The 16,879-nt window shown below is 41.4% G+C and overlaps 1 protein-coding gene across 3 annotated transcripts in view; it reads right to left on the bottom strand.

Annotated features, from left to right (window-relative positions):
- calcr (calcitonin receptor) overlaps positions 1 to 16,879 on the bottom strand; it is a 270,585-nt gene that overhangs the window by 94,785 nt on the left and 158,921 nt on the right. For all 3 annotated transcript variants that reach the window (XM_043689943.1, XM_043689944.1, XM_043689945.1), the window contains exon 6: positions 5,028 to 5,119. In XM_043689943.1, coding sequence (XP_043545878.1) covers positions 5,028 to 5,119 — 92 coding nt within the window. The remainder of the gene's footprint in view (positions 1 to 5,027; positions 5,120 to 16,879) is intronic.

Raw genomic sequence — 16,879 nt, 5'->3', positions numbered from 1 at the left:
CTTTAATCTAAAGTGACAGCGTCAAAATAAATGTTAATATATTCGAATAGAATTATTTTCAAAAGGATTGAATTGATCAAATAACCATAGCATTAAGAGAAGGTCAAGTTGGTTTTGAAAGCTTGAGGATTGCTTACAATGGAACATTAAACACCCAGCAAATAATCGTTTGCGATTTGATTGTTTAACAAGGAATTGCAGCATGAAACAGTACATATTTTTTCAGTTGTGTAAATTCCTCTTTTGCATCATCCCTCATGTTCACAGGTTAATATTTTCACTTAAGCCTTTTTGTTAGCCAAATCTGGGATGTTCATTGGACAAATGAAAAGAAAAACGTTCAAAGTCCTTTAAGTATTTATTATTCTGCTCCATGTGAGATTGCGGGATTACTTTGTCAGTATAATCAGTTCTGCCATAGCGCGGGTTTCTTCCACGCGAATTGGCTATAATGAGATTGAAGAATTTAGACCATTATTTGCAGAACACAAACTTTCCTTATCTATATTGGTTATAATGCGATTCTAGCCTCATCAGTTTAAATGGTGCAGTTTTTGCGCAATTTTCTTCTAATGCAGCATCGCACGGGAAGGGAACTATTGCATTATATCCAAATAACCTGTATTCTGTTTCATTTGATCACAGGTTAAATAAAATACTTTTAACATGGCAGGAAAGACAATAATATGCTCAAAATATATGTGTGGAGAAATAACTCAGCATTGCTGTGGATTAAAGTCACAGTGTATGGAAAGAATTCATTGGTATATTTCTGTGATAGCAAATAATTGAATAATTTTTTTCTAAACTATTTACATATGGACCAGATCAATTTATTAAAAATATGCTGACTGGGCTAAATATTAGATATAGGTATCAGTGTTACAATGCACTATTACCAAGCAGGTTGAGAGAGACAGGACATAAGATTTGTGCCGTCTGCTTGTCACCATGATTTTGGCATATATCCCAATGCTAAATCTGCTGCTGGTTGGCGCACATCAGCAGGGGACCTCAGCATGGTTGATGGAAGTTGCAGCTAAACTATTCCCTTTAAAGTGGAAGATGCAGCAGCCTATTGATCCTTCAGCGAAAAAAATAAGGACATCAGTGGAGCAGGGAACCAAAGAGAAAGCTCTCATGTTGTCTGCTGCAACACTGGATGCTTTAGTCCAGGTGGTCAAATCAGAGAGATGATGCTTCCATAGGGATTAGGTGGCCTTTAAAGGGATTGCAAAAGAAATGGGAGATACCAGGAAACTGGGAGCAGGAGTAGGCCATTCAGCCCCATGAGCTTACTCCACCATCCAAGATGGTCATATGGATATATCCTCATATACCACTGATGGCAGGACAATCCTAGATTCTTTTGATGAAAAGTCATTGAAATGTTAACTCTGTTTTCTTTCAGATGCTGCTAGACCTGTTGAATTTCGCCTGCAATTTCTGGTTTTGGTTTGGACTTACACTGGGGCTGAATTCACGAGAACTTTGAAGGAAGTGAGGGGATCTGATTAAAATGTGTAAGATCCTAACAGGTCTGGGCAGACCAGATGCAGGGAGATATTGTCTCTGGTTGGCGAGTTTAGAACCAGGGGCCTCAGTCTCAAGATACTATGTACGCAATTTAGGACTGAGATGAGGAAATATTTCTTCACTGAAAGGGTAGTGAACCTCTTGAATGCTTTACTGCAGGAGGCTATGGAGGCCAAATCACTGGATTTTTCAAGAAAGAGACAGCAAATTTTTCAGATTTTAAAGGCGTCAGTGTATGGGTATATCAGGATATGAGAAGAAAACAGGTACATGGCACTGAGGTAGAGGATCAGTCATGATCATGCTGACTGAAGGAGCAGCCTTGCAGGGCTGAATGACATAGTCCTGCTCACAGTGTCTTTGTCTTTATTTCCTTGAGCAACGACCCAATCTGAAAACATAAAGCTATGGTGCCAGCTGATGATAATACCAGGCAAGTCAGATCCCGGAGTGAAACCTAGCTTCACAGACCCATTGTTTCAAGTTTTCTTTTTGTTTATTTTGGAGGTCAATCATTGAAAAATTTCATAAGATGCTGACAATGCAATATTAATAAAAGGACATAAAGGTTAATTGTACAAAAAAAACACACAAACTAGATTACAGTTTACAAGGATGATTGGAATGAACTCATGACAAATATTAGAGAGAAAGGTTTAACCTTTTTACCCCAACAATAACCATACAGGCAGTCAAACTTCAGTGGAGGGTTACTCCAGTGACAGTCCTTGCTTGGCTAGCAGGGTTGGAATCAGTTTGCTTTTCAGAAAGGTTCTGTGCATTCTCTCATTGCTTTTCTTTTCATTTAATGTCCCTCTGAGACCTTTAAACTTGCTGTTGGCTCAGCTCACTATTATTACTGAAGATGGGATCCTCAAACCTTTATCTTGAACAGCCTTTTAGGATGCCTCCCCCTCTGCCACTTCCACAGCCTTTTGCTTCTCGAGTTTTCTTCTAAGAAGTCAGGAATTTTCCATCTGCTGTGACCCTTTTGGAGATTGCTAAACTAACAATACCTCTGGAGTTATAGGCTTTTTTCTCTCTGAATGAACCTCTGTCCGACCGTGACACCATTCTCTCTTTCAATCTGTAAGTCAGCAATGATCTCTCCGAGGATCCTGCTAGTTATTTATAAAAATCACATGATTTCTCAGATACACTGTCTATGTCTCACTGTTCTAAATGATATTCTTACTTTATAAAAAAGAAAATCAGACCTTGGCTGTTGCCTGGGATGGAGCAGTTTAGTTACAAAGAGAGGTTGTAAATGTGGGTTGCTTTCTTTGGAAAAGGCTGAAAAGGGGCCTGATTGAGATGGATAAGATTTTGAGGGGCATAGAAAGGGTAGATAGAAACCCTTGGTTGCAGTGTTAATATCAAGTGGTCAGTGTTTTAAGGTGAAAGGAAGGAGGCTTAGAGGGGTTTGAGGGGATTTGCGGACAGTTATTTTCACCCAGAATGCGGTGGGAATCTAGAATATATTGCCTGAGAGGGAGCTGGGAAACCTCACAACCTCTGAAAGATACTGATGAGCACTTGAATGGGCCATTCACTGGAAAGTGGAAATATTTATCTTAAGGGTAGCTTTTTGTTGGTGCAGACCTGATAGCTCGAATGACCTATTCTCTACTGAATGATTCCATAATTCACAGAACTGAAAACTAAAATCAATTTTTCCTTCTCCTTAGAAATAACATTTTTCAAACGCAATGTCAAACCTTCGTGGTAAAAGTTATAAACTATAAGGCTCTTTTAATTCAGGTCACCTTAACTCTCTCCTTCTGCGGTTTTGATTTCTGATATTCCAAGCCTTACTGCCTAGTTAGACACTGTGGACCTATCATAATGAATGTATACAAGTCATGTCTGACCAAAAAGTACCATTGCTTGATCTGACACCTGTAGCCACTAACTATTAGCCTGGTGTGTCAGCATGTACTGAGATGCTGGGCACAAGGGCTCCACCCAGGTCAGGAGTAAATAATAGTGACATGTGCCAGCTCACAGGAAAATAAAACATTACCTAAGAATATCACAATCTGGTATTGGTCAGCCTAACAAATTCATGTGGTTACCTTTCTCTTATGCTGGAGTGGGAAGCTAATGATGTCTCTGGAGGTCAGTAGCCAAGGATGCACATGGAAATTATTCAAGAAAGGAATTCCAATTTATTGAGAATCAGATCTTATTTACACTGAATGTTTCCTCAGAACTTTAAATGAATGAGGTAAAATGAATAACAGAGTGGTTGAATACAGTATAGTTGCCATGGCCTTGATGGATTGATTAATCTTTTCAAGTCTAGTTTGAGTCACTCTCATTTCCGTTATATTAGAGGCAGATCTTGATTTGTGTGATATAGTAATTCTGCAGCTTCTTTCACATTTCCTCCCTCTTTTATTTCTGTGGTCCTTAATATGAAGCAGGGAGATGTAAAATTAGCTGCTGATTTGCTATCATCCATTTTGTAAATAGTGCAAAATCAAACCACCCTCCTAAGCTTAAGGCTTCTAAACTCTACAAGAGACTTGGGCATCGAATGTAGGCTGATAAGTTACTGCAGAATTGAGAGGGTGCTGCATGGTTAGAGATATTGTCCTTCACATGAGATGTCAGCCCTGTCAATCTCTTCAAGTGGATGTAAAATTCCTATAATACTATTTGAAGAAAAACTGGCCAATTCCTCTACTATAATTCATCTTATATACCATAACCATTATCAGGAATTAAAACAAAAGATAATTATTTATTATTTGATCCTTATCCAAATTAAATTGCAGCATTTGCAAGGAATGCAATAATGAGTAAACCTTAAATGCATTTCATTACCTGTGAAGTGCTTTGAGAGGTCACAAGAATGTATTGGCCTGACTTTTCTTCATCATTGGATGTTTCATGCTTTTAAGAATATGCCGTTTTATACGGCATATGTGCTTTTCCACCCTTTCCACTTGTAACTCGTACAAACATCAACTTTCAAGATGTTTAGGTTTTTTGGAGTAAAGATTTGTCTACAATGTAACTGTTTTAGTGGTGTAAAACAGAAAACACCAATTATGAGGACTAACTTTTAATGGAAAGACGTCTGTCCTAGTACTGAGTTGGGTAGTTTTTCAAGTAACCCTGGAATGGGGGAGTGCTGCTGCTTGAAGCAGGTTGAACAGCTGTTCCTTTGCAAATACAAATGAAGAGGCTAATGCCACTTTAGATCTTCTCTCAGAAATTGGGTGTACTGCATTCAGCAAGAGCTAAAACACTGTGCCTGCAGTTAGGTAGCAATAATTATAATATTTTATTGAAACGTGACTTGAGGTCTAATTTCAGGAAGCTTCAGTCTCTACAGTGCCAGGCAACGTTGGGTATGTGCCCGTTCCTGGGTCTTAACTAATTTGGAACCTTCTACCTTTCATTTAAAGTAAATTAGCACAAACTGTTTAGATACTTCTTTTGTTTCAGGTTAGAAAGGACCAGTGGAAAGTCAATATACTTACTTGAAATAGAAGAAAATAGCCAGAGAAATCAATAGCGATATAATTGACAGTGTATGACCCACAACAGCCATATAGTAAAGAATACGCGCCATCTGGTAAGAGCAAGAGATAACACTGCTTAGACAGGAAAGGACATGTAGTCACAGAATCAAAGTCTTCTTTTAAAAAATAAAATTGTCATTCATTCTCTATGTATATTATTCCTGAATGTAGCTGGAAATTTAATTATACACACTGAAATTATTAAAAAGGTGAAATGCATTGGTGTCTTCAGCTTCAAAAATTTGAGATATTAATTCATTATTATGCCAAGTGACTCAATTTAAATGTTTGCTCATATAATATAGCATAACTTATTTAAATATTCATTGTGGCATTTATTACAGATGAAATTTGTTATCTTAAGACTGTATTTGAATTTTGTTAAATAAAAATTTCTTCAGCTTTAACAATGAAGCACATGGCAGGAAGCATACTTTATACTTTAGGCTTCTTTTTAGATGAACTGGAACAAGTTGTTGGTGCCAAAAGACGCAATGACACAGAATCTGAGATAAAACTGGGACTTATTTGTAATCGCTCAGCCAAACTTTACAACCTTTTTTGAACAATAGCATAATGTTTGCAATTCTCCAGTCTTCTGATATGGTCCCTGAATCCAGGGAAGATTGAAAGGTAATTGTCAGTGCCTCTGCAATTTCAATTCTTATTACCTTCAATAACGATGCATATCATCCAAGTCCTAGTGACGTATTAAAACATTAAATATCAAGAACTTGTCCAATCACTCCTCATCATCAATTTTAAACACACTTAGTGTGTCACCACGGTCTGGGTTGTGTTTGCCTTGTATCTAAAGACAAAGTATTAACTAATACCTCAGCCATGTCCCTTGCCTTTATTTCCAAAATCTGTTTCTAGCCCTTAATCAGCCCCACTCTTCCTTTTACCATATTTTCACTATTGATGGTGTTTACAGAAAACTTGGAGATTTCTTTTTGTTATTTGGCAATCTTTTTTTCATAATTCCCCTTGGTTTCTCTTATTTACGTTTTCAACTCCCTGTACTTTGCTTATTGAGCTTGGTTTTCAATTTAATTTACAACCTAACATCTGCCATAAGCACATTTTTCTTCTTTAAATTATTTTCTATTTCCTTTGCTGGAAGCTGCCCTACCTTTCTGATTTGATGGAATGCCCCTACTACTCTCTGAGTAAAGAAACTACCTCTGACATCTGTCCAACATCTATCACCCCTCAATTTAAAACTATGTCCCCTTGTGCTAGCCATCACCATCCGAGGAAAAAGGCTTTCACTGTCTGCCCTAGCTAATCCTCTGATTATCCTATATGTCTCAATTAAGTCACATCTCAACCTTCTCTCTAACAAAAACAGCCTCAAGTCCCTCAGTCTTTCCTCATAAGACCATCACTCCATATCAGAAAACATTCTCGTAAACCTAGAGTGGGCAGCACGGTTGCACAGTGGTTGGCATTGCTGCCTGACAGTGCCAGAGACCCAGGTTCAATTCCCGCCTCAGGCAACTGATTGTGTGGAGTTTGCACATTCTCCCCGTGTCTGCGTGGGTTTCCTCCAGGTGCTCCGGTTTCTTCCCGCAGTCCAAAAATGTGCAGGTTAGGTGAATTGGCCATGCTAAATTGCCCGTAGTGTTAGGTGCAGGGGTAAATGTAGGGGAATGGGTGTGGGTGGGTTGCGCTTCAACGGGTCGGTGTGGACTTGTTGGGCCGAAGGGCCTGTTTCCACACTATAGGTAGTCTAATCTAAATCTCCTCTGAACGCTTTCCAAAGCTTTCACATCCTTCCTGTAATGGGGTGACCAGAACTGTACGCAATACTCCAAGTGCAGCCGCACCAGAGTTTTGTACAGCTGCAACATGACCTTGTGGTTCCAAAACTCAATCCCGCTACCAATAAAAGCTAACACACCGTATGCCCTCTTAACAACCCTATCAACCTTGGTGGCAACTTTCAGGGATCTATGTACGTGGACTCCGCGATCTCTCTGCTCATCTACACTGCCAAGAATCTTACCATTAGTCCAATGCTCTTTATTCCTGATGCTCCTTCCAATGTGAATCACCTCACATGTTTCTGCATTAAACTCTATTTGCCACCTCTCAGCCAAGCTTTTCAACTTATCTATGTCCCCCTACAACATCCTTTAGCATTGTCCACAACTCCACTGACATGAGTGTCATCCACAAATTTACTAGCCTATCCTTCTATGCCCTCATCCAGCTCATTTACAAAAAAAACAAACAGATCAAAACAGATCCTTGCGGTACACCACTCGTAACTGAACTCCAGGATGAACATTTCGCATCAATCACCACCTTCTGTCTTCTTTCAGCTAGCCAATGTCTGATCCAAACCACTAAATCACCCTCAATCCCATGCCTCCTACCGTGTGGAACCTTATCGAACGCCTTACTGAAATCCATTTACACCACATCAACTGCTTTACCCTCACCCACATGTTTGGTCACATTCTCAAAGAACTCAATAAGGTTTGTGAGGCACAATCTACCCTTCACAAAACTATGTTGACTGTCTGTAAACAACTTATTCCTTTCTAAATGATTATAAATCCTATCTCTTATAACCTTTTCCAACACTTTACCTACAACTGAAGTAAGGCTCACTGGTCTGTAATTACTAGGGTTGTCTCTACTCTCCTTCTTGAATAAGGGAACAACACTTGTTATCCTCCAGTCTTCTGGTACTATTCCTGTAGACAATGATGACGTAAAAATCAAAGCCATAAGCTCTGCAATCTTCTCCCTAGCTTCCCAGAGAATCCTGGGATAAATGCCATCCGGCCCAGGGAACATATCTATTTCACACTTTCCAGAGTTGCTAACACCATGTCCTTGTGAATCCCAATCCCATGAGTCTAGTAGCCTGTATCTCAGTATTCTCCTTACCAACATTGTCTTTTTCCAGTGAGAATACCAATGAAAAATATTCATTTAGCGCTTCTCCTGTCTCCTCGGACTCCATCCACAACTTCCTACTGCTGCCCTTGATTGGCCTTAATCTTACTCTAGTCATTCATTTATTCCTGACATATCTATAAAAAGCTTTAGGGTTTTCCTTGATCCTATCTGCCAATGACTTCCCATGTCTCCACCTGGCTCTTCTTAGCTCTCTCTATAGTTCTCACCTGGCTAGCTTATAACTCTCAAGCGCCCTAACTGAGCCTTCACGTCTCATCCTAACATAAGCCTTCTTCTTCCTCTTGACAAGAGATTCAACTTCCTTAGCAAACAGTGGCTCTGTCACTCGACCACTTCCTCCATGCCTGACAGGTCCATACTTATCAAGGTACATACTTGTTACCAGTAGCTGTTCCTTGAATAAGGTACACGTTTCAATTGTGCCCATCCCCTGCAGTTTCTTTCCCCATCCTATGCATCCTAAATCTTGCCTAATTATATCATAATTGCCTTTCACCCAGTTGTAGCACTGGACCTGCAGTATATACCAATCTCTTTCCGTCGCTAAAGTAAACTTAAACGAACTGTGGTCACGATCACCAGAGTGCTCACCTACCTCCAAATTTAAAACCTGACTGGAACGATGCCACACCTCCTCCTCTTTTACCATCTTCTCTAATTTTACTGAAACATTTAAATCCCGGAACCTACAACAACCATTCCTATCCCTGCTCTATTCATGTCTTCAAAATGGCCACAACATTGAAGTCCCAGGTACTAACACATGCTGCAAGTTCATCCACCTTATTCTGAATGCTCCTGGCATTGAAGTAGACACACTTCAAACCACTTTCCTACTTGCCAGTGCACTCTTGTGACCTTGAAACGATATTTCTGACCACACTACTCCCAACCTCCTGTACACTGGAACTACAATTTAGGTTCCCATCCACCTGCTGAATTAGTTTAAAACCTTCCGAAGAGCATGAGAAAATTTAGCCCCCAGGATATTGGTACCCGTCTGGTTCTGGTGTAGACCATCCTGTTTGTAGAGGTCCCACCTACCCCAGAATAAGCCCTGATTATCCAGGTATCTGAAACCTCCCTCCTGCACTATCCCTGTTCAACTGCTCTCTCTCCCTATTCCTCGCCTCGCTAGCACAGGGCACAGGCAACAAACCAGAGATAACAACTTGGTTTGTTCTAGCTCTAAGCTTCCATCCTAGCTCCCTGAATTTCTGCTTTAAATCTCCATCCCTTTTCCTACCTTTGTTGTTCGTGCCTATGTGAACCACAACTTGGGGCTGCTCCCCCTTCCCCTCAAGGATCCCAAAAACATGATCCGAGACATCACGGTCCCTGGCACCTGGGAGGCAATGGGCCAACCGTACATCTCTTTCGTTCCCACAAAATCTCCTATCTGTTCCCCTAACTATGGAATCTCCAATGCCCCTGTTGCTCATCTCCTCCCTTCCCTTCTGAGCGACAAGGACAGATTCTGTGCCAGAGACCTGTACCCCATGCTTACCCTGGCAAATCGATCCCCTCCAACAGTATCCAAAATGGTATACTGGTTATTGAAGGGAACAGCCACAGGGGCTCCCTGCACTGTCTGCTGGTTCCCTTTCTGTCCCTTAACTGTAACCCATCTGCCTTGTACCTGAGGAGGGACTGCCTCCCTCTAACTCCTCACAATAGCCCCCTCAGCCTCCCAAATGATCCGAAGTTCATCCAGCTCCTGCTCGAGCTCCAGTTCCCTAACATGGTTTTTTGAGGAGTTGGAGTTGGGTGCACCTCCTGCAGATGAAGTCAGCATGTTCTGCAGGAGGAACATTCAACTGCCCTAACTGCCATTCCCACTATTCTAAATTCCCAATGAGACTATTGAAAAATAAAGAATTTTTTAAAACTGGTTACCAATTCAGTGCACAGAACCTTTTTTTGTGGTTAGAGGAGGAGAATGGGTGCGAGACACAACCTAAGTAGTGTTTTGGGTAGTGCAACTGCCCAAATATATTACTTCACTTACTCAGCAGTCCTGTGTCCACTCCTGCTCTGTGTGCGTTCTGCCTATTCACAAGGTAAATGTTTAGAGCAGTGATACCTTCCCTGCAGCCTCTCTCCTCACTGCTCCCGAAAAATGGAGGCCTGACTCTCGAGTAAATCCCATTTAAGTGGAAAACTTACCTCCCGGCAGCCCCTGTTCCTCTCTCCCTCTCTCCTCGCTGCTCCCGAAAAAGGAGGAGTTAAACTTGACTCTACTTTTGTTGATTATTCTACTTCTGGGGTGATGATTTTCTACTATCATCCTAAAGCTACAATGTCCCCTAAATATTCCCCAAAGTTACTGGATCCACTTGGCCTATCTCATTCCCAACAAACCAGGTCCAGCAATGCCTCTTTTCTCATTGGACTAAACACATGTAGAAAATTCTCTTGAACACATTGTCGGAATATTTGCCCCTCTCTGCCTTTTACATTACGTCCATCCCAGTTCATTTATGGGCAACTAAAGATTCAATTATAACTATTCTATGATGTTTATACCTGTTTGTAATTTCCTTACAGATTTGTTCCTCTTTACCTCCTGTCTTTAAATTATGTACCGGAATGGCTCAATGACAATAATGTGCACTTACTCTTAAGTATAGCTTGAGAACTTACAAAGGAGAACTTCCTTAATAGTCAAGGTTTTGAGTGCTAATTACAGGCTGCTCACCTCCATGGGTTAACTTGCATTTAAGTGCAGAGGTCAAGGCTGGCAGCTTGTGATGTTGGCAAGCAATGGACAGTCAATCTATCAGTCAGATAGGACATGGAAATGTTGCAGTTTATATTGTGTTACATCAGTGTCAGAACTGTAGCATGTGCCAGCAGCTCACATGGTAAACATTCTGCATGTGCTTCAAGCAAATGGCATTGTGTGAAACACAAAGGAGAAATGTCTTTATTGGGGTGAAGTACAGCTGCAGCCAGAAAGGGGGTACCACCACAGTCAGTGAAGGGCTCATCTGATTATATTTAAAGGTGACTGGCCAGGGCCAGTCAGACATTTGGTCTGCAAGAGTCAGAGATTTGTGACTGCTGTTTGATCTACAGCCAGTCCTGCAGGACAGGTGCAAGCATTCAGGAATCACACATAGGTCAGTCGGGGTGCTGTGATGCCATCAGTCTGTAAGCTGGTCCACAGTCAGTCAGGCGTGTCCTACCACAATCAGTCCTGGGGATTTGTTGAATAATAAGTTAGGAACTTATCAAGGGATAGGGAATGGAATTATGGAGAGAGAGCAGGAATGGCACTACGTTATGATGCTCATTTACAAAATCCGAGCGCACAATGGGTTGGATTGCCTCATTCTGCCATAACATTTCTGTGAAGAGAGCATGACAGTGTAATGCATCACAGAATCCAAGAGGTCAAGACAATCTAATTCCCAAGCACTTCCAGAATAAATGAACTGGGTTTGGACTTCATTTAATTGGATGTTATTCTGTTCCTATTTTCACAAGAACTCCTACTTCTTGCAAAAGACATTTGAGTTTGTTATTTTTGTGGATATTGTTATTTTAGCAATACCTGACTTTTGTGATGCTGAATAAATATCTTATTATCCATGATATCTTCAAATGTTCCCATTTTAAAGTATCCACACAAAACCCACATGACATGAACGTTGGTTATAGCACAGCACTGCGATAGTGCACTAACACCTCATGGTACTAATATCTGGTAGCTCTTAAGACATCTGTCAAGATATGACATCTGAGTAAAAGCGGAAAGTACTGGAGAAATTCAGCAGTTCTGGTAGCATCTGCAGAGAGAAACACAGTCAAAATGTTGAGTCCAACGTGACTCTTCTTTGCAACACTCACGCTTTCTGTTTTTATTTCAGATCTCCAGCATCTGCAATATTTTTGCTTCTATACAAAGTCAAAGTGCTGTGTACTGAAGTCCTTTGTGAAAGCAAAAAGATTGAGAGGGAGCCTGAGGAATCTCCTTTGACCCTGTTATCATTAACCTTTCAATGTTTAAAAGTGTGCAGAGACTGTTAAATTGCCTTGAAATGCTTAAACACCTACAGGACACTGTTGAACCTGTGACAGACAGCACTTTGTGCAGCTTTTCTATGCAGATCAATGTGCTTTGAAGGATAATGGACACATGAACTGCCCAATTGTACATCTCTGAATGTGGAATGGCAAAGCACTCCCTTGTAAAGCTGATACATTCAACGAATCTTTCCTGACAGAGATGTGGGGAATCAGCACTTATTATGGAATCTCATTAGAACAATTCCAGTTTTTGGCCTTAATGTTGTCCACATTAAAGTGAAATGCCATAGTTGCAGACTTCAATGTCACATTTCAGGGAAGCCTGACATCTGAGGCACGCTGCAGTCAAGGAGTCAGATGCCTATGAGAATTGAGTAATGCTCAGTTATTACAACTTCTTTTATCCTTGGTTGTCTGAAGCCGCTCATTGATCACATGGGTGTAACTCAACAGGATTTGACAGCAGAAAGCATAAAATATCACTATTGTAACCCTGGAAGTCAACATTTATTAACAGAAATGAAAAATGATTGATAATGATGTTTCGCCTGTGCCTCCTATGGGTCCTCAGAATGTTTTCTTCCTCTGCAGGCCCAGTGTCCACAATTGAGTTGGAGAGAGCTTGCTCTATGGTTGGCCTGGTTGACTTTGATGTTCACAGTGTTGTTCTCTCCTTCCTTTGGGCTTCGGGTGCCAAGGCCTGCTGAAAATCGCCTGCCCAGATTTCGACTCACTCTCGTTGGCATGCCCTCTGGGAAATTCGAGACTGACAATAAATGCTGGCCTCATCAGTCAGCAAGCCCCCACATCCCATTCATGATTAAAAACAATTCCCTCATACTTGGTTCCTGCACAACAATGGCCTGATATTTCTGTAGGCGAAAGTGAGGACTGCAGATGCCAGAGATTAGAGTCAAAAGAGTGGTGCTGGAAAAGCACAGCAAGTCAGGCAGCAATGAGGATTAGGAAAATCAACAGGGCTTTTGTCCAAAACATCGATTTTCATGATATTTCTGTACCCAACTTGGCAGTTTGCCTGAGTGTAGGGCCACACCTTCTACCTAGTGCTGACCTGGTGTCTATTCTTCAATGGTTCTCTGAGTACCAGTACCCTGGGGCATTTCTTCCACAAATGGCCATGGAGGCATTTCAGTGATATGCTTTCAGGGTTGTGCTCCTTGAGTCGAATCTTGTGATTTCCTGCTGAAGTGAAAGTCTCTGAGCTGGGGGAGGGTGCAGGTGAAAGCCTTGCCATTGCATTCTCTGAGGGTTCACTGGCTTAAAAAATGGAGCTGAGCATCTCTGGAATTGTCCTGTGCAGGGGAGGTTCACTGGATGTCACTGATGCCTGCATAAGGGAAGAGAAGGTAGTAGCTGTGAGAGGGTGAATATTTTGCACAGATTATGAATGATGGTAGTATTGGGCCAATACAGCAGCACAGCTTAATGAAGCTCACTGGTTTGGGGACCAAATTGTGACTCCTTGTTGCTACATGAGTTGTCCTGCTCTTGTTCAGCCAAATCCAGGAATCTCTGTTCATCATGAATAAGGAGCTTGCTGTCCATCATTTCTTGGCCAGTCTCGGACCTTTCATCCTGGCTATGTGCCAGTTTATCCTACAATGAGATGAAGGCAGGGATTGAGCCTGATGGGAGTGGATAGAAGAGCAGTTAGCAGTTATACATGAGTTAGTGAGGTGGTGAGGTCCCCCCACTGTATGAATAAGAAGCACCGAGGGCAGGCAAGGTTAACAGTTTTGGAGAATGATGCTGCTGAGAGCCTTTGAGCAGAAATGATGCTTGCAATGCTAAGAGTTACAGTCACCGGCTTTGGGAAGGTATGTGTCAATAGCAGAGCTTGAATGTAGTGGATGCATAAGTGTAAGGTAACAAGAAGATGATGGTGGCACTTATCTTTGTAAAGTGCAGATGATCATTGACTTTCCTCCAGCACTACTGGGCATTACTTTCAATGCAGCACTCAGCACTGATCCAGACTGCTATATAAAGGCTGACATTATCTGGTGGTAAGGCCTCCTGGACAGCCTGCAGGTAAAAGGACAGCCTTCCTCCCCACCATACCATCCATCTGCAGCTCCAGGTCCCTGTCCGGATTGTAGGGACGTAACTTACTTTCTGGGCCATGATCTCAAAGACAGTGGTTGAACACCACAGTGTGAGGCTAGTCTTTCAATATCATGCCAGAGACACATACACTGGAAAGTCCTAACAGTGATTAATGGTGGCTTTGTGAGTACATTTTAGCGGAGAGATGGTGGCACTTATCGTTGCACAGCATGGGAGGTCACTAACCTTCTTTCTATTGTCCCTTTCCATATGGAACACATCACTGACCCATGCTGCAATTCTGTCCATATGGCTGGATCTGTTGACATGGCTTCCTTTGGCAGTCAGCACTGCCTGTTCACCACTCCATCCACCAGCATCTCCAGGTGGCTGAACTTGGAATGGGGAGCTAGCTTTCCATTTTTATGCAATGCTTCCAGTTTCAAGCTGTGAGAATCTAATCCTGCTTTGTAGCATCTGAAGTGGTATGCAGCTTGAATTACCATATGCTGTGATGGGTGTGTGAACCAGAATGTTCCGGCCATGGCGAGTACATGCCTGAATCTCAGTTGCATAATTAATAAAATGAAAGAAGATGATTGCAATGAGAAAACTTGTCCTGGACCCGAGTGAATTAGATTTTGTGAACCCCTCTCATCTGCACATTTTACCCATAAATAGGAGGTTCAGTCGGTTGTTGAGAATTATGACCAATGCAACTCATGTAAGAAAGTGGAAAGGAGATGTGTAAAATTCAAAAACCACCTTTGTGCAACATTATCTATGGCTCACAAAGCTTAAATGATCTATGGAACAAACCCAGAATACTAAGGCATACCTCAATTGAAACACATATCATGATATGGTGATATGTCACCTTTAGAAGACATTATCAGACTTTTTTAAAATGAGTGTATCTCATCTGAACCAGCTATGATAGATTCATAGAAATTAACCATCATCTAATTCATTTCAAAGTTGACCCCAGGGCCAGTGTTACTGTTTTGTGTGAACAAAAATGTTTGGTTGAAGAAAACAAAATTACAGCACCTTGTCATACAGAGAAGGTCACAGTCATAGAGTAGTACAACTTGGAAACAGACCCTTCAGTCTAACCAGTCCATGCTGAACATAATCTCAAACTAAACCAATCCCACCTTCCTCTCCTGGCCCATATCCCTCCAAAATCTTCCTATTCATGTACTTGTCCAAATGTCTTTTAGGTGTTATAATCGTGCCCACATCCACCACTTCCTCAGGATAGTCATTCTACACATGAATCACATCCCCCCCCCCAACCCGGTAAAAAAATTTGCCCCTCATTTCTTTTGTAAATCTCTCTCCTCTCACCTTAAAAATGTGTCCCCTAGTCTTGAAATCCCCCAGCCTAGCTAAAGATACCTACCACTAACTCGATCTATATGCCTTATGATTTTATAAACTTCTATAAGCTCACCTCTCAACCTCCTACCCTCCAGTGAAAAAAGTCCAAGCCTATCCAGTCTTTATAACTCAAACCTTTCATACTTGACAACACGCTTATAAATCTCTTCTGAACCCTCTCCATCCTATTAATATCCTTCAACTCACAAATTTAAGGTATATAAAATGTATCTTTGAGGCACAGAGGTTATTGCTATATTGGAACGACATAGGCCATCCAGAATCTGTAGTCCATTGCTGAGCAAGAAAGATGTTTCATTCTGAATCTCCTTCATCAAGTACAGGAATTCACAAACAGAGGGAGGAGTAGTTGCAAGAAAGAATCACCCAAAACTATTTACAGGCAAAGGTAAACACAGCACAGATTATAACATCTGAAGTGGGAGATAGCACGGGGCAGGATGACACCAAGCACACTGTCACACAAGATGGCCATGGAGCCATAAGTTGGCCACTTGACACACAATATGGAGAGAGACAGCAGAGAAAACACAGACACTGCCTGGGGCCACCACAATGCCAGCACAATGCACTCATAACCTAATTGATTAGTTTAAGGTGGGTGGGGGAGAGTATACAGAGCATACACTGCCCACCAAAGTGTCCTGGGTCCAGCCAACACCTTTGATAGAAATGCAAACTGATATAGATTCAATACAAAGTGTTAATAGCCAGGGCTGCAGTAATCATCCCTCTCAAGAAGAGCGATTAGCACCCATTGCTACAGCAATGGACACCTGCGCAGACACTGAAACTGACAATGTCTGCACTGAAACTGACAATGACTGCGCTGAAATGAACAAAGGCTGCACTGTATTGACAATGACTGCATCAAAACTATCAATGATTCTGCAATGTTTACAACAAACAAACTATGTTACAGAGACAATAACCTCATCACTGACCTATTATATCACAAGATGTATAAAAGTATCTTGACATGTGCTCCACGTTGAGAGAAGAATCGTAGCTAACCACAGTGCTGTTGGTGTCTTTCTCTCCCCAGAGCTCTGGTATTTCCTTGTACAATAAACTCTGTCTTTAACCCCAACTCTGACTCTGAGGCTGGTGGGTTTTCCCCACAACACATCATTTTAAGAAAAGTTGCTAAAACTAAGAGAATTCCTCATCTTTTAATGGGACAAGTCACCTATCAATGATAGGACATGTCTAATCAGGTGTGATGTCACATTGACTAACCCAACAGAATAGAGTTCAGGCATAGTCATTGTATCAAAACCTAATGGATCTGTCTGAATATATGTTAATTTTATATACCTCAATAAGACAGTGGATAGAAAAATCCACCCATTGTCTGGTAGCCATCTTGT

Source organism: Chiloscyllium plagiosum, chromosome 5 (assembly GCF_004010195.1).
Source record: "Chiloscyllium plagiosum isolate BGI_BamShark_2017 chromosome 5, ASM401019v2, whole genome shotgun sequence".
Lineage (NCBI taxonomy): Eukaryota > Metazoa > Chordata > Chondrichthyes > Orectolobiformes > Hemiscylliidae > Chiloscyllium > Chiloscyllium plagiosum.
Note: the sequence above shows the minus strand (reverse complement) of the source record. Positions and strands in the feature narration are given on the sequence as shown.